The sequence below is a fragment of the Lithobates pipiens genome, unplaced genomic scaffold (genome assembly GCF_037356315.1).
Source record: "Lithobates pipiens isolate NorthernLeopardFrog02 unplaced genomic scaffold, aLitPip1_a1.2 Scaffold_8, whole genome shotgun sequence".
NCBI lineage: Eukaryota > Metazoa > Chordata > Amphibia > Anura > Ranidae > Lithobates > Lithobates pipiens.
This window is the reverse complement of record NW_027507903.1, coordinates 591,143,691-591,168,409: the sequence shown is the minus strand read 5'-3', so window position 1 is coordinate 591,168,409 and position 24,719 is coordinate 591,143,691. Positions and strand designations below refer to the sequence as shown.

The 24,719-nt window shown below is 46.6% G+C and overlaps 1 protein-coding gene across 1 annotated transcript; it reads left to right on the top strand.

Annotated features, from left to right (window-relative positions):
• Window positions 1-2,471: 2,471 nt before the first annotated feature.
• On the top strand, window positions 2,472-23,723 carry MRI1 (methylthioribose-1-phosphate isomerase 1). Its single transcript, XM_077470462.1, has 6 exons — window positions 2,472-2,672; window positions 6,302-6,537; window positions 12,008-12,180; window positions 14,625-14,801; window positions 22,889-23,113; window positions 23,200-23,723. The coding sequence occupies exons 1-6, from the start codon at window positions 2,541-2,543 to the stop codon at window positions 23,337-23,339; spliced, it is 1,083 nt and encodes a 360-aa protein (XP_077326588.1). The 5' UTR covers window positions 2,472-2,540; the 3' UTR covers window positions 23,340-23,723.
• The last annotated feature ends 996 nt before the right edge of the window (window positions 23,724-24,719 follow it).

The window sequence follows — 24,719 nt, the reverse complement described above, 5'->3', positions numbered from 1 at the left end:
GGCCCTTCCGCAGGGGTGGTAGGGGTAGGGCAGGAGCAACAGCCTTGAGCCAAAGTGGGAAGTTGCAGAAGGTGCGTTCAATTACTTTAAAGGACGCACCAGACTTGGTTGAGTGGCTCACTCAGCCTTATTCTTCTGCACCCTCCTCATCCTCTCGATCTGCACCCTCTTCTTCACTCTCTGCTATGTGCACCCCCAAAGACACTACCACCAACAACACCACCACCACCACCACCACATACCTTCCGCTTGAGTGCAAATGGGGGCCTTCATGCTCCAGTGTTTTAATAGGGACCCCCGTATAAAAAGCATGAGGGTCAAGGACCAGTACTGGGTGGCAACGTACTTAGATCCCCGGTACAAACACAAAATGGCGGAAATGTTACCGCCGTCGCAGAGGGCTGTCAGAATGCAGCACTTCCAGGCCTTGCTTCGAGAAATGCTGCATTCTGCTTTTGCGTGCGCTGGCAGAGGAGCAATTCCCACTCCCAGAGAAGGATTTGCGGGTACCAATCCAACAGCGCCTGCAAGAAGAGGCCGGTTTGAAGATGTGTTGGTGACTTCGGATATGAGGTCATTCTTTCAGCCGACCCATCGACAGGTGTCATCCGGATCCAGCATCAGGGAACGCCTAGACCGTCAGGTGTCCGACTACATTGGGTTAACGGCCGATGTGGACGCTCTGAGGAGTGATGAACCCCTAGACTACTGGGTGGGCAGGCTTGACCTCTGGCCAGAGCTTGCCCAATTTGCAATCGAACTGTTGGCTTGCCCCTCATCCAGTGTCCTGTCCGAAAGGACGTTCAGCGCAGCAGGGGGGATTGTGACCGATAAGCGTACTCGCCTAGCTCACGACAGTGTTAACTACCTCACATTTCTAAAAATGAATGAGGCATGGATCTCGGAGGAATTCAACACATGTGATCAGTAGACCATGTATATGTCTATAAACAATTTTTGGAATCAAGCACACAGACCTTCTTAATTCATTTGGCTCACTTCCCTGACCCAAAAAAGCACACCGTACTATATGCCCCTACCCTCCTCTTTGAAGAGGTTGAGCGGTGTCATATTTCTACTGGGGCTGCTTATTATGAGGGGTTCCCACCATCCCTGTGCTGTGCTGACTTCCTCCTGGGTGTTCTTATTATGAGGGGCTCCCACCATCCCTGTGCTGTGCTGACTTCCTCCTGGGGGTTCTTATTATGAGGGGCTCCCACCATCCCTGTGCTGTGCTGACTTCCTCCTGGGGGTTCTTATTATGAGGGGATCACACCATCCCTGTGCTGTGCTGACTTCCTCCTGGGGCTGCTTACGGTGCTGCTGTCAGCGCTGTATGTCACGGAGCTGCTGTCAGCGCTGTATGTCACGGAGCTGCTGTCAGCGCTGTATGTCACGGAGCTGCTGTCAGCGCTGTATGTCACGGAGCTGCTGTCAGCGCTGTATGTCACGGTGCTGCTGTCAGCGCTGTATGTCACGGAGCTGCTGTCAGCGCTGTATGTCACGGAGCTGCTGTCAGCGCTGTATGTCACGGAGCTGCTGTCAGCGCTGTATGTCACGGAGCTGCTGTCAGCGCTGTATGTCACGGAGCTGCTGTCAGCGCTGTATGTCACGGTGCTGATGTCAGTGCTCTGTATTACGGTGCTGCTGTCAGTGCTCTGTATCTCCTGCACCCTCTTGTTTGCCTACCCTGGTCCCTGACCTTCCCTCTCCTCCATTGCCTTCATTAGCTCCATAGTCCTGAATTGTCAGAACAATTTCCCAAATAAAAAAAAAATGCTTGTAGTTATCGATCCCAAATTCACCTCATACATGTATTATGCTATTGTCCAGGTGGTGGGACTACGTGCTACCCCCTAATAATTACCCCGTGGCCGCAAATTCGACCTAAAGGTTTGCGAAATTCGCCTCCCATTGAAGTCAATGGAGCCCGCGGCGAACGGTCGTTTTCGCGAACGTTTGTGTCCGTTCGCGTTTCGCGTTCGCGAAACGTCCCGTCGGAAGTTCGTCCATCACTACCCAAGAGGGTTAAGGCAATGCTGGAAAATAAGGGTCTCCACACAAAATATTGACACTTTGTTAGTGGTAAGAAGATGCACAATTTGCACACACAAAAAAAAAAAAACGCAAAACTGCATGCAGCAAAAACCTCCACAATCTACTTTGCCGTGTTGGTAACGTGTAGGACAGTCCATTGAAATGAATGGGCTGCCCTATGAATGCCACGTGAAAAGTTATCAAAATAAACTCTGGGTGTGAATGGGGCCTGGGTATGGAAGCCGGAGGATCAACATGATAGCCAGGCAACAAGCATTTCCAACACAGCTCAGCAGTAGCAGCCTGTGTATTGTCTGTAGTAGACCGACTGACACTGGCGTACAGAGCTGTGCGCGGTACACAGGAAGTAAGAGCGGCGCCTCTATTACAATACATACGGTAACACCCTGCAAGCATAAAGCCCCGCCCCGTTGTCAGTACGGCCCGCCCACTCTCAGCAGACACGTGGTCACAGGCCAGGGGTAGGAAGCGCCGTGCTCGCCATGTCTCTGGAGTCGGTGCAATACAGACGGGGCTCTCTGCAGGTCCTCAATCAGCTATTGCTGCCGCACACTAGCCAGTATGACCCGGTGAGCGGCGTGCGGGAGGGAGCCGAGGCCATACGGACCATGAAGGTGAGGGGCGGGACCATGTGGGCGGGGAGTGGGTGATCTGAAGGTTTTCTCTGCCAATCAGGGAGAGCGGTATAAGCACGTGACTACTACACTGACCCGCCTCCTACAATTCTCTTATGGCTATGGACCATGTGATCTCCCCTCATACCACCGCACCCCTGATGTACCATGTGATACCACTGCCCCCCATGTACCATCCATGTGATCTCCCAACTAACCACTGCCCCCTGATGTACCATGTGATTACCCCTCCCAACCACTGCCCCCCTGATGTACCATGTGATACTACTGCCCCCCCATGTACCATGTGATTACCCCTCCCAACCACTGCCCCCCTGATGTACCATGTGATACTACTGCCCCCCCATGTACCATGTGATTATCCCTCCCAGCCACTGCCCCACTGATGTACCATGTGATACCACTGCCCCCCGATGTACCATGTGATCTCCCAACTAACCACTGCCACCATGTGATCACCCCTCCCAACCATTGCCAAACTGATGTACCATGTGATACCACTGCCCCCCCCCCCCCCATGCACCATGTGATCACCCCTCCCACCACTGCCCCGATGTACCATGTGATCTCCCAACTAACCACTGCCCCCCGATGTACCACCCAGCAGCCCCCCTGATGTACCATGTGATGCCACTGCCCCCCTGATGTACCATGTGATACCACTGCCCCCCTGATGTACCATGTGATTTTCCAGCCCACCACTGCCCCACTGATGTACCATGTGATACCACTGCCCCACTGATGTACCATGTGATACCACTGATGTACCATGTGATTTTACAGCCCACCACTGCCCCCCTGATGTACCATGTGATTTTACAGCCCACCACTGCCCCCCTGATGTACCATGTGATACCACTGCCCCCCTGATGTACCATGTGATGCCATTGCCCCACTCATGTACCATGTGATCACCCCCCCACCACTGCCCCACTGATGTACCATGTGGCGCCACTGCCCCACTGATGTACCATGTGGCGCCACTGCCCCACTGATGTACCATGTGGCGCCACTGCCCCACTGATGTACCATGTGACGCCACTGCCCCACTGATGTACCATGTGACGCCACTGCCCCACTGATGTACCATGTGATTTTTTTTTTCCAGCCCACCACTGCCCCACTGATGTACCATGTGATTTTTCCAGCCCACCACTGCCCCACTGATGTACCATGTGATACCACTGCCCCACTGATGTACCATGTGATTTTTTTTTTTTTTTTTTTCCAGCCCACCACTGCCCCACTGATGTACCATGTGATACCACTGCCCCACTGATGTACCATGTGATACCACTGCCCCACTGATGTACCATGTGATACCACTGCCCCAATGATGTACCATGTGATTCCCCCCTCCCACCACTGCCCCCCTTATGGCCCAATTCTCTTATGGCTATGGACCATGTGATCTCCCCTCATACCACCGCACCCCTGATGTACCATGTGATACCACTGCCCCCCCCCCCATGTACCATCCATGTGATCTCCCAACTAACCACTGCCCCCCATGTACCATCCATGTGATCTCTCAACTAACCACTGCCCACCATGTGATACCACTGCCCCCCATGTACCATCCATGTGATCTCCCAACTAACCACTGCCCCCTGATGTACCATGTGATTACCCCTCCCAACCACTGCCCCCCTGATGTACCATGTGATACTACTGCCCCCCCATGTACCATGTGATTACCCCTCCCAACCACTGCCCCCCTGATGTACCATGTGATACTACTGCCCCCCCATGTACCATGTGATTATCCCTCCCAGCCACTGCCCCACTGATGTACCATGTGATACCACTGCCCCCCGATGTACCATGTGATCTCCCAACTAACCACTGCCACCATGTGATCACCCCTCCCAACCATTGCCAAACTGATGTACCATGTGATACCACTGCCCCCCCCCCCCCATGCACCATGTGATCACCCCTCCCACCACTGCCCCGATGTACCATGTGATACCACTGCCCCCCTGATGTACCATGTGATACCACTGCCCCCCTGATGTACCATGTGATACCACTGCCCCCCTGATGTACCATGTGATTTTCCAGCCCACCACTGCCCCACTGATGTACCATGTGATACCACTGCCCCACTGATGTACCATGTGATACCACTGATGTACCATGTGATTTTACAGCCCACCACTGCCCCCCCTGATGTACCATGTGATACCACTGCCCCCCTGATGTACCATGTGATTTTACAGCCCACCACTGCCCCCCTGATGTACCATGTGATACCACTGCCCCCCTGATGTACCATGTGATGCCATTGCCCCACTCATGTACCATGTGATCACCCCCCCACCACTGCCCCACTGATGTACCATGTGACGCCACTGCCCCACTGATGTACCATGTGGCGCCACTGCCCCACTGATGTACCATGTGGCGCCACTGCCCCACTGATGTACCATGTGGCGCCACTGCCCCACTGATGTACCATGTGGCGCCACTGCCCCACTGATGTACCATGTGGCGCCACTGCCCCACTGATGTACCATGTGGCGCCACTGCCCCACTGATGTACCATGTGACGCCACTGCCCCACTGATGTACCATGTGACGCCACTGCCCCACTGATGTACCATGTGACGCCACTGCCCCACTGATGTACCATGTGACGCCACTGCCCCACTGATGTACCATGTGACGCCACTGCCCCACTGATGTACCATGTGATACCACTGCCCCAATGATGTACCATGTGATTTCCCCCCTCCCACCACTGCCCCCCCTTATGTACCATGAGATCTCCCTTCCCACCACTGCCCCCCTTATGTACCATGTGATCTCCCCTCCCACCACTGCCCCCACCCGATGTACCATGTGATCTCCACTGCCCCCCCGATGCACCATGTGATCTCGCCCCTCCCACCACTGCCCCCTGATGTGCCCTGCGATTGCCCCTCCCACCACTGCCCCCCTGACGTACCATGTGATCTCCACTCTCCCCCCGATGTACCATGTGATCTCCCAGCCCCCCTGATGTACCATGTGATCTCGCCCCTCCCACCACTGCCCCCCCCGATGTGCCATGCGATTGCCCCTCCCACCACTGCCCCCCCCCCCGATATACCATGTGACGGGCACAGTTAGGAGCATGTGATCATACTGCATTATGGGGTCTCTTTATAAAACATTGGTTTGGGGACACACACATTCATCCAGGCTGCACACATGTTGGCCCTTTCTTCTGTAATAGATCATTTTCTATGATCCTCAGCACCGTCCAGTGTCTAAAATGCAGTATATAGTTTTCTGAAATATTTTAATGAGAACATTAGTTTGAGTGCCTCAAACTTCCAGGCTATGCCTGGTCTAATTAACAGGTCTGATTAACTGGCTCCTCTCTACAGCTGGTCATATGCTGTTTGAATTTTGGCCAGTTTCTTATGAACTGCATTTTGGCCAGTTTCTTATGAACTGCATTTTGGCCACTAGATGGAGCTGGCAATCATAGGAATTAATCTATTCCAGAAAGTACAGGTAGTTTTCGTGTAGTTTACATGGTTTTAAAGCAGCCTAAGCTTGGAAATCGGTGAGATGTCGTGGGTGCTGATAAGACATACGATGCTCTGTTATATCTGTAGGTCCGCGGAGCTCCAGCCATTGCCATTGTGGGCTCTCTGAGCCTGGCTGTTGAGCTTTCCTCCCACCCCCCGAAGCAAGTGTCCGATCTTCTCACCTTTGTTCGGGAGTCCATGGAGCTGTTGGTGGGAGCCCGGCCCACTGCTGTCAATATGAAGAAAGCATCTGATGAACTGAATTCCTTTCTGGCTGGGGAGGCCGAGAAGCCGGGGGTCACAGCCCAGGGACTGACTGAGAGGTGTGTACAGGGTGTGCCTGGTCTAGGAGTAATCCCCATTTATTGTTTTTATATCATTGTGACAAAGTTGTGATGTCTGGGCCCATCACTTTGTACCCCAATATGAATATCTCTTCCTGATTGCTTGTACAGATTGTGCGTGGATCTTCAGTTGGACCTCACAATCTCTACAGTTAATGCCAAACGATCAACGGTTTCATTTTGTGTGTTAACTGTTTGCGTGGGTAAGTGGTTAGTACTTCTGCCTTGCAGCACTGGGGAGCTTGGTTCAAACCAGGGCACTATCTGCATTGGACACAACTAGGGGTGCAACGGATCAAAAACTCACGGATCGGATCGTTCCTCGGATCAGAGTCACGGATCGGATCATTTTTCAGATCAGCAAATAATAATTGAATTTGCAAAAACCTGTGAAAATTTCACCACCCTATAGAGCCCACTGTAATATCCTAATCTCCCCCACTGTAATGGACATCTCCCCCACTGTAATATTGGCTGGGTACAGCTGGGTTATGGCAGAATATTGGTGGGGTTAGGCTGGGTACTACAGGGTATTGGCGACTGGGTATTGGCGACTGGTTATTGGCAGGGTATGGAGGGATGGCTGCTTCCATCCGATCTCTTCCCCTCCACTGTACAGATCTGTTTGTTTACAAGTTATCGCTCTGTCATTTGATGGAGCGATCACATTGGGTGTAGAAAGATGGCCGCCGCTTCAGAGCTAGGCCGAAGCCGCGGCCTTTCCTAAGGCCGAGAGCGCGGCGCGTGGGCCGATCCGAGCGGGGTGACCCATTCGGATCACCCGTTGCACCCCTAAACACAACACGCAGACCCATAGCTCTTCTCCAGATTGGCCTCTCTTGTACAACCCAGGTACTGGTCATTCTAGTCAATCTCCACCCAAGTCAACCTTTTTTGACACTTCATCACTCCTGGCTTTCTCACCAGGATAGAGGAAGTCCTGTTCTCCCCATGCTTACAGGGGGTTCCTCCAGGTACTCTGGTTTCCTCCCACACACAAAGACCTGCTGGGTAAGTTAATTGGCTCCTGTCTACAGCTGGTCATACACTGTTTGAGTTTTGGCCGGTTTATGATGAACCAATGAACATTTCACTCAGCGGGTGGCTATGTGGTCCCTTCCGCCCAACATTCTTCGATTTACTAATTGAGTGGAAAATTGTTGGCCGAACAGGTAGTCAGTCCCACCAATGGCACTTCATCCCACCAATGCATGTAAGGTGGGGTGCCATGCATTATCACAACACGCTGGTGTGAATAGGTCCTAGGAGCTGCTAAGATGCAGTATGTTACATGTGTGTACTGAGGTTTAGATCTACTTTAACCACTTGCTCACTGCCCCATAGTAGATTTACGGCTACAGGTTGGACACACACGTGTGTGTGTGTGTGTGTGTGTATATATGTGTATGTGTGTGTATATATATATATATATATATATATATATATATATATATATATATATATATATATATATATATATATATATATATATATATATATATATATATATATATATATATATATATTGCATGATTCTGCACTCCCGGGTAGGGGGCCATGCCTCTTTTGCTGTGATTAGTTACAGCAGAAGCTGATCAGCGTATGCTGGCCAATGAATGTTCACCGGCACCCGTTAATTAAGGTTGGGCTCAGGCTTGTTCGCAACCCCACGTGCAGAGCCCGCCAGGAAGCTTGCACTGTGCAGCGCTAATCGCAGGCAGTGAGACCTTTCCCAATCTGGCTGCACAAACTGGGAAATGTCTCACTAACTGTGATTAGCGCTTCGCACTTTCAGCTTCCTGGCGGACTCGTGCACGTGGGGTTGTGGACACGCTCAAGCTCATCCTTATCACTAATCATCGAGGAGAGACACAGAACAGAGCTCTGCCTATGTAAAAAAGGCAGAGATCTGTTCTGTCGGCAGGAATGTGATGGATTTTCTTTCCCTGCAAAAAAAATAAATAAAAAATCCATCACATCCTTTAATTAAAAAAAAAAACGCACACATAGAATACAAAAACACTGGTTAGGCACAAATTATCTAACCCTTTGATCGACCCTAGATTTTAAACCCCTTCCCAGCCAGTGTCATTAGTACAGTGACAGTACATATTTTTTGATCACTGTATTGGTGTCAAAAGTGTCAGATTGTCTGCCGCGATAGCGCAATCCTGCTATAATGCGCTGATTGCCACCCTTACTATTTAAAAAATAAATAAAAATAAACACTCCATTATATATCCTAAAGTTTGTAGATGCTATGATGCCTAGTACATACAGGCTGAATTTTGGGAGACATCGGGTGGTTCAGTAACCTGGCCAACATTCGGCCCATGTGTATGTCAACCGGTCCAAAAAAGCCGTCCGTTTAGATGGCTTCTGTTGGATGAGCATGCTGGAAAACCAGCAGCTGACTGTCTCCCGATCAGTGCTCTCAGCTTAATGGGATTTTTTTTTTTTAGTTATTATTTTTTTATTTATTTTTTTACCAAAAACAAGTAGCAGACTAATTTTATGTAGAAATTCGGTGTATGTATATGCTTTATAGCAGAAAGTAAAATATATACAGTCTTGAAAAAGTATTCATAATAAAATTTTTTCCACATTTTGTCATGTTACAACCAAAAACGTAAATGTATTTTATTGGGATTTTATGTGATAGACCAACACAAAGTGGCACAAAATTGTGAAGTGGAAGGAAACTGATAAATGGTTTTCAAATTTTTATTTTATTTTTTATAAAGAAATATGTGAAAAGTGTGGCGTGCATTTGTATTCGGCCCCCTTTGCTCTTCTGCTCCTAACCACAATCAAGTGAAACCAATTGTCTTCAGAAGTCACCTTTATTAGTAAATAGAGTCCAGCTGTGTCATTTAATCTCAGTATAAATAAATCTGTTCTGTGAAGTCCTCAGAGGTTTGTTAGAGAACCTTGGTGAACAAACAGCATCATGAAGGCCAAGAAACACACCAGACAGCTCAGGGATATCTTTGTGAAGAAGTTTAAAGCAGGGTTAGGTTATAGAAAATTATCCCAAGCTTTAAACATCTCAGAGCGCTGTTCAATCCATCATCTGAAAATAGAGTATGGCACAACTGCAAACCTACCAAGATATGGCCATCCATCTAAACTGATAGGCTGGACAAGGAGAGGATTAATCAGAGAAGCAGCCAGGAGGCCCATGGTAACTCTGGAGGGGCTGCAGAGATCCACAGCTCAGGTGGGAGAATCTGTCCACGGGACAACTATTAGTCGTGCCCTCCACAAATCTGGCCTTTATGGAAGAGTGGCGAGAAGAAAGCCATTGTTGAAAGAAAGCCATAAGAACTCCAGTTTGCAGTTTGCGAGAAGCCATGTGGGGGACACACAAACATGTGGAAGAAGGTGCTCTGGTAAGATGACCCTGAACCCACCATCCCCACCGTGAAACATGGTGCTGACAGCATCATGTTGTGGAGATGCTTTTCCTCAGAAGGGACAGGGAAACTGGTCAGAGTTGATGGGCAGATGGATGGAGCCAAATACAGGGCAATCTTAGAAGAAACCCCATTGGTCTGCAAAAGACTTGAAACTGGGGCGGAGGTTCACCTTCCAGCAGGGCAACGACCCTAAACGTACAGCCAGGGCTACAATGGAATGGTTTTGATCAAAGCATATTTGTGTTGGATTTAGGTCTGGACTTTGACTGGGCCATTCTAAGTAAGAATCCTGTGGCAAGACTTGAAAATTGCTGTTCAGACGCTCTCCATCCAATCTGACAGAGCTTGAGCAATTTTGTAAAGAACAGGCAAAAATGTCCCTCTCTAGATGTGTAAAGCTGGTAGAGACATCCCCAAAAGACTTGCAGCTGTAATTGCAGAAAAAGGTGATTCTACAAAGTATTGACACACTTTTCACATATTTATTCGTAAGAAAATTTGGAAAACCGTTTCTCATTTTCCTTTCACTTCACAATTTTGTGCCACTTTGTGTTGGTCTATCACATAAAATCCCAATAAAATACAATAACTTTTTTGGTTGTAACATGAAAACATTTGGAAAACTTCAAGGGGTTTGAATACTTTTTCAAGGGGGTGTGATTATTAAAAAAAAATAAAATAAATCCGCAATGCTAATTGAATACCACCAAAAGAAAGCTCTATTTGTGGGGGGGGGGGAAAGGACATAAGTTTTATTCTGGTGTTCCATGACTGTGCAATTGTTAGTTAAAGTAACGCCATACCGTATCGCAAAAAATGACCTGGTTATGAAGGGTGATAAATCATCCGGAGGTCAAGTGGTTAAAGCCGAACTGAAGTGCCACTGTAAAATAACGAGCATACAGGCTTCTATTGCAGAAGAGATATACATGGTCTCTTCTGTAATAAAATGCCTCTACCTTCCTGCTTGCTGTCTTCTCAGGCGCTGTAAGCTGAGCTGCGCATGCACAGCTCCGCTTACAGTGCCAGACTGCACATGCTCAGGAGTGATGTCTCCCTGCGGCCAATCAAGTGGCTCAAAGATGACAGTTGGACAGATAAGTATTTGCCCTTTAGTTCCGCTTGCTGGCCAATTATGTAGCCCAAAGATGCTGGAGATGGACCTTTTGGACAGGTAAGGTTTCACCCTTTAGTTCTGCTTTAACTAACGTGTTCTCATAATCTGCCAGAAAGAGCAAAGCCCCAATAGCGACCATTGAGTTTTATGGGCGGCTGTATGTAGTACCTGTGGCTCCTGGATGGGGAAATACGCCCAAATCTTATAACATGGCACTAGGTGTCCATATGTATGAAGCCTAAATCTACTGCCGTACTCTTATCATAAAAACTTGTGTGTTCTGTTATCGCAATGTTGTGAATAAACTTGGCAGTAAATGTTTATTGGTAAAATCAAGATTTTGTATAAATGACTAAAAATAGTTTATGAACCTTCCTAGAATGTGGAAAAAAAAAAAATTGTGAAAAAGAAAATTCCTTCGTTTCCCTTGGAGCCAGATTCAAAGCTGAATACACAGTTGAAATGCACGTTTTCTGTTTTACTTGCCAAAGGTTTTGTAATTCCGTTCAGCCAGTCTTGTGTTTCACATACATTACCCACACTACTCATCCAGATAGGTGATGTGTAAGCAACCCACCTTCTTGGTTCAGCAATGCAACTGCTCGTGTCAGCACTATTCATCCAACCTTCTCATTGGACAGGGAATTGTCGCTGTCATTTTTGTCCAATGAGCATGGAGCTGACCTGGGACGCAGTACTGCTAAACCAGAGCATAGCCGAGGGATCATTAGGACTACCGGAGCTGTATTACAGGAATGGTTGGCCACAGTGAAAAATCAATTGGCTGGTAAACTCCATAGACATATAGGCATTGCAACCATGATGTTTGAGTATCCTAAATCCACAAGTGACTTCTTACTCATCTGAATCCCTTGGTTGTCTTTTTTTTTTTTTTTTTTTTTTTTCGTTATAGTGCCATCCAATGGGCCGAGTCTCTTCTAGAGCAAGATGTGAAAGACAATCGAATGATCGGAGATCTGGGAGCTCAGCACATCCTGGAGACCACCCAAGCGCCTGGCGGTGTCTGTATAATGACCCACTGCAACACAGGGTCCCTTGCTACTGCTGGCTATGGCACAGCTCTAGGTAAGAGGCTTCCCCTGGTGTTGCCCTGTTTCTGGGGTAGTTGTGTAGGTACAGGCAAAGATTGATTTAGGCATTAAGGCAGGGCTTTGACCAACATTGATAAGAATTGCAATAGGCAGAGAGAAATTGCCCCGTTGGCATTGTCTGTACTACGTGGCTCCACTATAGCTACTGTGTACAAGTCTAGCCTCTCTTGTGAAGTGATGGGCAGGTGCAGTTTTGACCAGTAGTTTATAGCAGGAGCCTAATTGTTGGGCCCTCCGGACATCCACTAGACCCAAGGCTCCTGGCTAGGTTGCTTTATAGATCTGGCACTGGCTAAAGGAAACTTGTGCTGATAAATGTGAAGGCTTGATTGATAGCCCAGCGATGGGCCTTTCAGGAAGGGGGTTATCAAGGCATTGACCCAGAACAACGTTGCTTCAAGGGAAGTTGGGGAAAGTTCCAAGGCATAGTTGTTCCAGGTCAGGGGCACGGAAAGTATTCACAGGTCAACCTTTTGCTTGCAAATGCCTTAAAGCAGCAGTCCCCAACCTTTTTGGCAAAGGGAATCTGCTTTGTGGATGAAGAGGATGGGTATGCAGTTTTCATGGGTGATTTTTTTTTTTTTGGGGCAATGGCTGGTGTTGGCTCATCGATCATCACAACACCATGGTTGATGTGGTGTCAGGAGGATTGAAGCACGTTTATATTATTGTGTTGTAATAAAAAATGAAAGGGCTTAACTCCCCATAATGCAGAATCAGTGGGAACCCTGAGCGGGTCACTTGCCAGCTCCAGATGAGTATTGTCACTGCATTGGTGACACCACAGACATGGGCATTGGTCCATTGAGCACAGTCAGGCCTCGGTGCAGTGGTGGGTTCCATCCTATCCACGAGTGAGGATGGAACGGCGGTTACTAGGTGCGAGCGGTGAGAGATTGTCATCTCTGACAGTGAAACCTTTGTGGACTGGCAAAGGACCGCAGCCCAAGGGTTGGACACCCTCCTTAAAGCATGTTTTCCCATCTCAAAGTCCATGTTGCCAAAGTTATTTAGCCACCAGTTAATGTTTTGATAAAACGCAATGCTGGTTTTCTGCTCACTTTTTTGTTTTGCTTCCCTCAGGCAGTGCCAGCGCAGTGTCTACACCATTCTGGGCACATTTCTGGTGCCAGGATTCTCATAGCAGTGTGTGAGCTTATGTCCAGCCAGGACTTGCTCACCTTCACCAGCACAAGCTGTCGATATCCAATTTGCATTTTTGCTGGTCTTGTATGTCACGGCGGGGGCGGGGGGGGGGGGGGGGGGGGCATGCATGGAATTCACTGTTGACGATGACAGGAGTTGGGTGTAGGAAGGGGAGCACTGCACTTCAGCCAACATGGGTGCTGGCCTCATTAGCGTTGGCACAACTGTCAATTTTATTAAAAGGAAAAGGCTTGATAACATTTTGGGGCAAATGGTGTGTGGATTTATTGTTTTCTTTATTAATGAGGTTGGCAGGGTTTATCCAATGACCGCTGATCACATGATGTAAACAAAAGCTCTGTGATTTATTTTTCATTTTTTTTCTGACAGCTGAGGAGAAAAAAAGCCAATCACTGGCTTATATTAAAGGGACATCGGTCCCGAAAAGGAAGGGGCAATTATGCCTCATTTATAGCGTAACAGTGCCCACTAGTGGTGCCAATCGGTATTGCTGCCCATCACTGCCACCTATCGGTGCCCATCAGAGCCGCCTCATCAGCGTACATAAATGACAGACAAAAATGACCCGTTCTAAAATTAAGAAAATATATATACTTTTTACATAAAAAAAAAAAGTACCACCAAAAGGGAGCTTTATTTTGGGGGGGGGGTGATAAAAATTTAATTTGGGTACAGTATGACCGCAATTGTCATTCAAAGTGCGACCGTGCTGACAGCTGGAAAGCAAGTAGTTAAACAGTTATTCTTTCAGAGCATAAAAAAAAGGTTGGAATCTGCTTCAAAGTTTGTTAAAATTCCTGCAATGTACACTGACCACCCACAGGTGATTATTTTTATTTTTTTGCTCTGTTTTTGTGTGTGTGTGTGTGTGTGTGTGTGTTAGTGTCCATGTCTGTTGTATATTGGCAGTGGTGTTTGGCACCTTGTGGTATTGCAACGTGAGGTATGGTTTACCTTTTTTATTTTATTTTTTTTATTGAAATGTCAAGGTGCAGGTGTCAGGTTATTTCAGTGCATTGAGGAAGAATGCAGCGTACCTGAAGGCAGAGTTGCAATCTGAAGAGTTTCGATGTGTCCTTATGGTGACTGGTGTTGATCGAGTGCAGAAAAATACCAGTCCCCGCAAAATGTGAATGGGCCTTTAGTCAGATCAGTAATTGATATTGCTGCTGCTGTCCTTATTTTAGCTCAGACTTTTCCATTGCTGTATGAGAAGTGTTTTCTATTATCTTCTTCTGTCTCTTCATACAGGTGTGATACGCTCGCTCCACTCTCTTGGTCGTCTGTCTCATGTCTTCTGCACAGAGACTCGTCCCTATAATCAGGGCTCCCGGCTCACAGCCTATGAGTTGGTGTACGAAAAGATGCCGGCAACTCTCATCACCGACAGCATGGCAGCGGTCACCATGCGAGAGCGGCATGTCAACGGTGAGGTCCAACTCAGGGTACAGACTTTTCCTAATTCTACACTGCAGTTTTTTTTGCAGCGTAGGGAAGAAGGGTTCCTGAGAGAAGGAAGCTATGTAAAGCAACCTGCCTCAGTACTTCTCTCATGAGTCCTGATACAAACCATGGGCTCTTATTATGGAGGAGTTATGCAAATATCAGAATGCCTTGATGGGCAGATTTCAATCTAGAGGATTGGGCATGCCTAAGAAGGTTGCTCTTGCATGCAGACTGGATAATGCCCATATGTGATGCTGAGCTTCCATGCTTGAAAGAACTGAAATCCAATGAATGCGGAAAAAGGGACAGATTTTGGACGCCATCCAGCCAGATAAGGCTGCCTCTATCTGACTTGCTGCATATTCTAATGTATACTATTAGAAGCTTATAGTGTGCAGTGAAATCAGAGTAAGCAATTCTGCAAGAGTTAAATCTGTACTCCATCCTTACCACTGAACCTTATGAAAAAAAAAAAATATTTGGAGGGAGGCTTTAAAGTGGAAGTAAAGTCTTTTTTGACTTGTATCTACAGGTAAGCCTATAATAAGGCTTATCTGTAGGTACTGGGAATATCTTCCAAACTTGCACTGTTTAGGAGATATGCACACTGCATGCAGGTTTTCTTTTATTTATTTTTTTAAAGTACGGTTAACTTTGGCTTTTACAAGCCACCATTAGATTTCAGCCACCCTTATTCAACCCCCTCCCTTCCTTTAGAACCATTTAAAGGTATGGATACTCAAATTATTTTAAATAATGAATAATGAACATGCGTTCTATGCATGTAGGTAAAAAAGCTTCAGTGTGTAGCTCCCCCAATACTTATGGGGGTCTGATGGGCTCCTACATCTCAGCCAATCACAGCAAGGGAGGAGGGATCAGGGAGTTGAGCTGAGCCACGCTCTGTGTCTTATGGACGCAGAGGCGGCTCGGGAGTGAACAAGCACAAGTGCCCCCACAGCAATTGGCTTGCTATAGGGGGAGGAGGATCAGGGCTGCTGTGTGAAAAATTATTGCATAAAGCAGGTAAATATAATATGTTTGTAGAGTCAAATTTTTTTTTTTTTTTTTTGGTAGGAATAGGTATTTTATACATGGTGACATTGGGGTGGTGATGTAGCACACAACTCTTGGCACAAGCTGGAGTTAAAGCCCAAGAGGTGCCTGAAAGTGATCCGCCTTGCAGACTTTGGAAGCGGTGGCTATACAATATTTTCTTTGCACGGAGACTTGTACGTGTTTTGATTTTGCTGACACTGAATTTATTTCAGTGAATTCCAGCATACAGGGGATGAGGATGCAGGTACTAAGAGATTGAAGCCAATGAATATGACATACTCCAGGTGCATCTCATAAAATTAGAATACCATCAAAAAGTTAATTTAGTTCAGTAATTCAATTCAAAAGTGAAACTCGTATTTTATATAGATGCGTTACACACAAAGTGATATATTTCAAGCATTTCTTTATTTTAATGATTATGGCTTATAGCTAGTGAAAACGCAACATTCAGTATATCAGCAAATTAGAATATTACATAAGACCAATAAAAAAAAAAAAGCCTTTCTCCAGTCATCTTCCAGGACAGCACACCTGAGAGATGACTGGTCCACCTGACAGGAAACGCAATCAGCAACGTTTAAAAGTTCCCATCCCACCCTCAGTTCTTGATTGTGTTTCCCACAAGTGGCAGCGAAACCAAGTTTCTGCATTTTTTATTTTTTAACTGGTGGGGTCTGGGACCCTTTTCCTCAAGAATCTTTCCCCAGGCTTGGAGACTCGAGCAGACAGGGGGTCTGGGGTAGTCTCAAGTGAGCTCCGATGCCAAGTGCCACCTAGGGGTAATATTCCCGGTTACTAGGGAGACTAATAGCAGGCTCGCAGGACAGGGGAGTTGTCCTTGGTAGCACTGCTCCCCATCTGTACTGTTTGCCCTTACCTAAAAGGGGATCACTGGTTCCGGGTAGCGTTGGTGGAGTGCGGTGAGCTTCCTCTTCCTCCACTATGGCAGCGGGGGCTGGACGCAAAGAGCGTGCGTTCCAGCATCACTGCGCATGACTGGAAGTCCGTCGCGGGTGCCCGACGTCATTTCCGGGCGACGGACTTCCAGAAAATGGCACCAATTACCGGCAGAGGGTGCAGTGGAAAGCACTGGCAGGGTTGGAGGCGCAATAGTGCTCAAACTAAGCCCACGGCCACATCACTCCAGCAGTCAAACAGGAGGGGACGCTCAAGACAACACCTGATCCAGAGTCAGCGATCCTGCAGGGCAGCAAAACCGCCATGGACATGGAAGGTGTGCGTCTGAGCAGACAGCCAGTGAGGTCGCCACAGGGGGTGAGTGATCTGGCTGTATAATGTAGGGGCAGGGTACTCTGAGGCAGACCCCCCTTCCCCTTTAGGACGTGAGTAGCTAACTGTTTGTTTTTACTGTCTCCAGGGACCGAAGGCTCTGCCCAGGGGTCAGCCAGTAGGTCCAAGGGAAAGGCTACATCTAAGTCCAGGCGCTGTGCTTATTGTAACTCTAAACTATCACAAGACCACAGCAAGCCATTTTGCGATAAGTGCATTTTTAAGCTCGCAGGCAAGGAGACCGCTCAGGTAGTGAAGGAGTGTCGTGCCTTGCAGTCAGAAATGTTAGCCACCCTCCAGTCCCTCCGGACTACACTGGAGAAAGGTCGGGATGAGGGCCCCTCTGGTAGAGATGCCCCTCTCTCACGGGAAGACTTATCCACGTCTTACACTGAAGGTTCCCAGGACCAGGTCTCCTTTCTATCTGAGGTGGAAGAAAGTCGGGTCCCAGAGTTTAGAAGAAAAGGCAAGTCGCTAAGCTACTTCCAAGAGCAGCTTCAGGGCAGAGAGGTACAGGTCCTCTCGGACAACCTGGTCACAGTTGCCTACCTGAACCACCAAGGGGGGACAAGGTCAGGCAGACTGAGGAAGTTAACGCAGCAGATCCTAGTATAAGCGGAAGGGAGGATCCTTTCACTTTCAGCGGTTCATACAAAAGGGTCGCTCAATCTTCAGGCAGATTTCCTAAACAGACAACCCATCCTTGAGGGAGAATGGGGGTTGAACAAAGAGGTTTTTGCCCTGGTGTGCAGGCATTTCGGCAGGCCAGAAATGGATTTATTTGCTTCCCGTGGGGAATGCGAAAGTCCGCAGATTTTTCTCCCTTTACGAGGAACGGGGCAGAGGGGGTAGATGCCTTTGTACAGATGTGGGATTTCAGGCTGGCTTATGCCTTTCCCCCACTGGCACTCATTCCCAGGGTTCTACAGAAGTTGGCTCAGTCAAGGACCGACCTGGTGCTGATAGGTCTTTCACCCGACCCGGACCGTCTCTCTCTGACAGCATGGCTCTTGAGAGGGAAATCCTACGTGACAGGGGTTGCTCGGAGAGGGTGATAGACACTCTTCTCCTCAGTAGAAAGGGAGTCACCAGGAGAATTTATGCAAAGGTCTGGAAAGTTTTCTCCCATTGGTTGCAGTCTAAGGAGGGGGCTATCCAGATGATGCCTACCATCCTAGATTTTCTTCAAGAGGGGTTGGACCAGGGATTGGCAGTTAGCACTCTCAAGGTCCGGGTGGCAGCCCTGTCTGTGTTTTTTTGACGGGAGGCTAAGACCAGAACCCCTGATAAAGATTTCTGTTGGCCAGGGAAAGGGTAGTTCAAGTCAGGTCAGTCAGTTGCCCTCCGTGGGACCTATCCCTGGTGTTAGATGCCCTAACAAAGGGGCCCTGTTAGACTGTTATCATTTAAGTTAGCCTTCCTTCTGGCTATTACTACGGCCAGAAGGCTGGGTGATATACAGGCTCTTTCGATTAAAGAGCAATTTTTGCGTATCCTAGAGGATAGGGTAATCCTCACTCGGGATCCTCTTTGCTTGCCAAAAGTAGCTTCTTTGTTCCACAGAACGCAAGAGATTATTCTACTGTGCTTCTACCAGAATCCTAAGGAAGAGGAAAGGTTTCATCTCTTAGACGTCAGGCGCTGTCTCCTAGCATACGTAGAAAGAGTGAGAGACTTTAGGAGATCCAGTCACTTACTAATCACCTTCTCGGGGAAGAGAAAGGGTCTACAAGCTTCTAAGCCAACGATAGCTAGATGGGTCAGACAGACCATAACTATTGCTTATAGGCAGTCAGGTAGACCAGTGCCAGCCCACCTTAAGGCGCATTCAACCAGATCCCTGGCAACCTCCTGGGCAGAAAGAGCAGGCGCCTCAATCGACCAGATCTGCAGAGCAGCAACATGGATGAGCCATAGGACATTTCTGAGGCACTACAGAGTGGAGCTGTTGTCCCCTCAGGACTTGGCATTTGGCAGGAAGGTCCTACAAGCGGTTGTCCCGCCCTAAGGTAGGCCTGAACTTCTTGCTCATTGTCTCAGGTGTGCCGTCCTGGAAGATGACTGGAGAAAATGACCAGTTACACTTACCGATAACGGGTTTTCTAGGAAATCTTCCAGGACGGCAGGCCTACTTCCCTACCCTTGTTTTGTTGGCGTGGTGTATTCACTCCTCACAGAATGTTCCCTTTGACACTGGTGTGGGTCTATCCTTTGCCATAACTGAGGGTCTGAGGGTGGGATGGGAACTTTTAAACTTGTTGATTGTGTTTCCTGTCAGGTGGACCAGTCATCTCTCAGGTGTGCCGTCCTGGAAGATTTCCTAGAAAAGCCGTTACTGGTAAGTGTAACTGGTCATTTTCAATATGGGAATGTTGGCTTAATGAAAAGTATATCCATGTACAGTATAGTATGCACACAATACTTTGTCGGGGCTCCTTTTGTATGAATTGCTGCATTAATGAAGGCATGGCATGAAAGCGATCAGCCTGTGGCAATGCTGAGGTGTTATGGAAGCCCCGGTTGCTTTGATAGTGGCCTTAAGCTCATCTGCATTGTTGGGGTCTGGAGTCTCTCATCTTCCTCTTGACAATACCCCACAGATTCTCTATGGAGTTTAGGTCAGGTGAGTTTGCTGGCCAATCAAGCACAGTGATACCATGATCATTAAACCAGGTATTGGTACTTTTAGCTGTGTAGGCAGGTGCCAAGTCCTGATGGAAAATGAAATCGGCATCTCCATAAAGCTGGTCAGCAGAAGGAAGCATGAAGTGCTCTAGAATTTCCCGGTAGAGGACTGCGCTGACTTTGGACTTGATAAAACACAGAGGACCAACACCAGCAGATGCCATGGCTCCCCAAATTATCACTGATTGTGGAAAATTGCAATTGGGGTTGTTGTGCGGGAAGGTAAGCATGATAGGGATACTATTCAGCTGATCATACAAAATCTAAGGGTATCCCTCATAGTTATTCAGTGGTAATCCTCAGTCAGGAATTCTACTCTCACAGAGAGCCTTCCCTTCCTCAGAGTAGACAAACCTATTCTACAGCCTCCAGGTTTTAGAGTTACGTTCATGCTGATGCTGTGCCATAAGGATTAAATCCTCCATTTTATTTATGTCATCAATGTCATTGAGCCAAAGACCAATGGTCGGTTGGCTGCGGACGTTTCCAAGTAAGAGGAATGCATGCTTTGGTAGCATCAAAGATATGGAAGACGACAGACAGACCTTTTGTAGATTTTAGCTGGAATATTAGAGGCATGGGGAAGGAAAAAGGCTGGATCATCGGGAATCAAGTGATCTGTACGTTTTTGGACCTAATAATAAATGTACCACGTTAAGTGCCACAAATTTTAAATAAATGTCACATTTGGAACCTGATGCGACTGAAAAATCGCTAAAAAGTTCCATGCAGATAATTCACGCTAAGTGCCACAAAAATTAAATAGATATCACATTTGAAACCTGGTGCGTTTAAAAAAATAAATAGATAAATAAATTGCTAGAAAGTCCCATACAGAAGATTTGTTGCAAACATTGGTAAACTTGAAGCAATAAAAAGTTCCAAATCCCAATTAAAGTGCTCGTGCTCTACAAAGTGGATATGAATCCGTGCTTGATATGTGCTCACAGGACAGTGCCCTCACATGCATGTGAACTCACCCCTCTAAATGGACCAACTATTTCTAGTTTGGTCAAACGTGCATGTGGGGCAGTACACGTGGATTCTCTGTGGGCTGCTGCGGTTTGGGATTGAGACTCTCATATGACTGGTTATAATAAAGCGGGCCTCATTCCTCTATATACTAGCGTTGTTTGGGGTAGATGTTCCTCATGCAAATGACAGAAAAAGCCTCATTGTGCAGTAACGTTTTTTAAAACCTTTATTCCATTTAAAAAACATGGTAATTAAACTCACATTTAAGGGTGCCTATAAACCTGGCACCCGGTGTGAACAGCAGGTAAGTTCCCAGGAAGTCTGCCCACGTGCAGTGGTATGCAGCCGCTGCAGTAAACTGGTTGATTACCGGGACTGGAAGTGTGACGCGATGCTGCGGACCAACCTCCTTTACACTTACAGAAGTTCGCAAGTTTGGAGCAAGACGACAAGATGTGTAGCATTGTTTCCTGTTCCTCCTTGCATCCCCAGCAATAGTAGTAAGAAAGGAATTATGTAACTGCAACTATGTATGATACCATCTTGTTAAAATTTTAAAGTTAGTTTCCTGTATCTTTGTACATATAAAAGATTTAATCGGAAAGATATGGCTGAAGTAAAAGAGTGGTTTAAATCGGACTCCCATTTAACCAGGCTACGTAGCTGGTGGCTTTCTGGAGGTGTCATCATCAGCAGATTATAAGTGGTAGAAAGTACATGGTGTAGTTTACCTTCGTCAGAACAGTATTCTTCGAAAGTAGTGAAATGTTGATGGAAGGTATTCGGAGAAGGTAAGGAATGTAGTTGGATGGCTCTCCAAAAAAAAAAACAAGCGGAATGAATCTGAGAAACCCGTAAAAGAAGACACTGATGACCAACCGCTTGGTACCAAGAAATGAGCTTCCTGATATCGACCCAAGCCAAGTTTTTTTTAAATCTTGGAAACCTGGTGTAAATTACGGGTTTCCTAATACTGGGAATAGAGGAGAATATGAGGAGGAAAGTAAGGTTTTGTTAAATGTAAGCAAATTGGTGCCGTGGGACCTATGAAAGGATGAGTTTTCAGAGGACTTGACAATGTTTTGTAGTACCATAGTGCTCTAGGGAGAGGGATTTCACTTTGGGCTTGTACTATTTGCTGCCAGAGCTTGATGTCGCGATGATGACACCAATCAATAAGTCTGCTCAGGTGGGCTGCTTGATGGTATTTATGTATATCGGGGACATACAACCCCCCATATTGTTTGGGTAGCGAGAGTTGGCATCTATGAAGTCAAGGCCGCTTATGAGCCCATATGGAGTTAATAAATAGTGGACCTGTCTGAAAAAACGGAGAGGGATGGATATCGGTAAGGCTTGAAGAAAATATAACAGTTTGGGGAGAATGCTTATTTTTATTATATTGCAGTGGACAAACCAGGAGTGTAAACTACTACGCCGGTCCGCTGTGTTTTATCAAGTCCAAGGTCAGCCCATGATCATGGTAACACTGCTTGATTCACCAGCACACTCACCTGACCTAAACCCCATAGAAAATCTGTGGGGTATTATCAAGAGGAAGATGAAAGAATCCAGACCCAACAATGCAGATGATAGCAAAGCAACCTGGACTTCCATAACACCTCAGCAGTTCCACAGTCTGATCGTCTCCATGCCACGCCGCATTGATGAAAAAGGAGCCCGGACCAAGTATTGAGTACATACTATACATGGACATACTTTTCAGTAAGCCAACATTTCTGTATTAAAAATCCTTTTTTTTTTTTTTATTGGTCTTGTCTAACATTCTAGTTTTCAGAGATACTGAATTTTTAAGTTTTTCACTAGCTGAAATTCTTGAAATATATCACTCTGTAACGTTTCTATATAAAATGAGTTTCACTCTTTTGAATTAATGTACTGAAATAAATAAACTTTTTGATATTCTAATTTTATGAGATGCACATGTACACTCTCCAACCTAACCCACTCCACAGATCTGAACCTTTATGGATTTCTTTTTAAAATATCCTAAACTGAAATGAAAAGACTTCAATTTCACTTGATTCTTTCCTCAGCTGTTGTGGTGGGAGCCGACCGAGTGGTTGCCAATGGGGACACGGCTAATAAAGTTGGAACATACCAGCTGGCCATCACTGCCAAGTACCATGGAATACCCTTCTATGTGGCCGCACCTAGCACATCATGTGACCTCAGTCTGCCGACAGGAGCCAGCATCGTGATCGAGGAGAGGCCAAGCCATGAGCTCACAGACATTAATGGTATCCGTGTGGCAGCTCCAGGTAGGTGGATGTGCCAAAAATTTAAATCTGGGAATGTGTAATGCTGCAGACTTGGCTACACACTGACTGCTCCTTTTCTCTCTCAGGTATTGGAGTTTGGAACCCAGCATTTGATGTCACTCCTCATGAGCTGATTACTGGAATAATTACAGAGATAGGAGTCTTCAAACCAGGGGAGCTTAAATCTGGACTGAGCCGTGGTTTTGAAAAACGTTCTATAGTGTAATAAAATAATACAGTGAAGAGGGTGAGGCAACGTGAGGGGCAACAGGCTTAACTGACATTCCAATCATCTCTGAAACTAAGTTTTTGTAAATCCTTACGTACTGTATACTAAGTACCTGTTTTTTCTGCAGTATTCTCTTCTCTACAGCCAAAGTGCAGAATTTATATAGCTTGTCTGAGCTGTCAGGAAACGGGTAGAGAGCTGAAGTTACACTCTGCAGAGCTCAGCGAGGAGAGTTTTGACAGCTGATTGGAGGGAAGGGACACACCCCTCCCCACAGCACACAGGAACAGAGCTGATGCTGTCAATAAAAGGCTGTGTGCTGAAGCTCCATTCCCTGATGCCTTTTTTTTTTATCTTAGTGTCAGGAAAACTTGTCAGAAGTGTCTTGTGCTAGTAGCAGAGGAACAAGGCAGCACTGCTCACTCGGTCTTCTACTTGCCTTCAACCTTTATCCTGTGATCGTCACTATGCAACCCTGCTAAAAGCTGCTCAGCCTTTCTTTAGCATTTTTTACTGCATATGCACGCTGCAGCCCCTTTCCTTCCTATGGGCAGTGCTGGGTGACCAAATAGGCAGAGTAGGCATTGGACTATGGTCTTCATGCCATTTAAGGGCCCCGCAAGAACGGATCAAAATAATATTTGATCTTAAGGAAAATTACAGTGACGCTTTCTTAAAATATAGACAGAAAAAAAGTTTTTGTTTTTGGATAGAGTGGGAAGTCGCAGGGGTTAATTTACTAAAACTTGAGAGAGCAAAATCCAGATGCAATTGGCTTCCAGGTTTTATTAAAGCATATTTGCACAAGCTAAAGTTATAAGCTGATTGGCTACCATGCACCGCTGCACCACATTTTGCACTCTCCACTGTTAGTAAATCAACCCCACAGTGTCTATCAGTTTTATACTGTCGTTCTTTGGGAGATACCCACTCAGTGATAACTTTTCACATGTGTAGCATGCTTTGTGATTGACCCCAAGTGGAATAATGAGATTGGAAGTAAAAAGATAAAGTAAAGCAGGCACCAGTATCTACAGTCTTATGCAAAAGTTTAGGAACCCCTGACAATTTCCATGTTTATCATTTATAAATATTTGGGTGTTTGGATCAGCAATTTAATTTTGATCTATCAAATAATTGAAGGACACAGTAATATTTCAGTAGTGAAATAAGGTTTATTGGATTAACAAAACATGTGCAATATGCATAAAAACGAAATTAGACAGGTGCATAAATTTGGGCACCCTTGTCATTTTGATTTGATACCTGTAACTACTTAGCACTGATTAATTGGAAAACACAATTGGTTTGGTGAGCTCATTAAGCCTTGAACTTCATAGACAGGTGCATCCAATCCTGAGAAAGGCATTAAGGCTG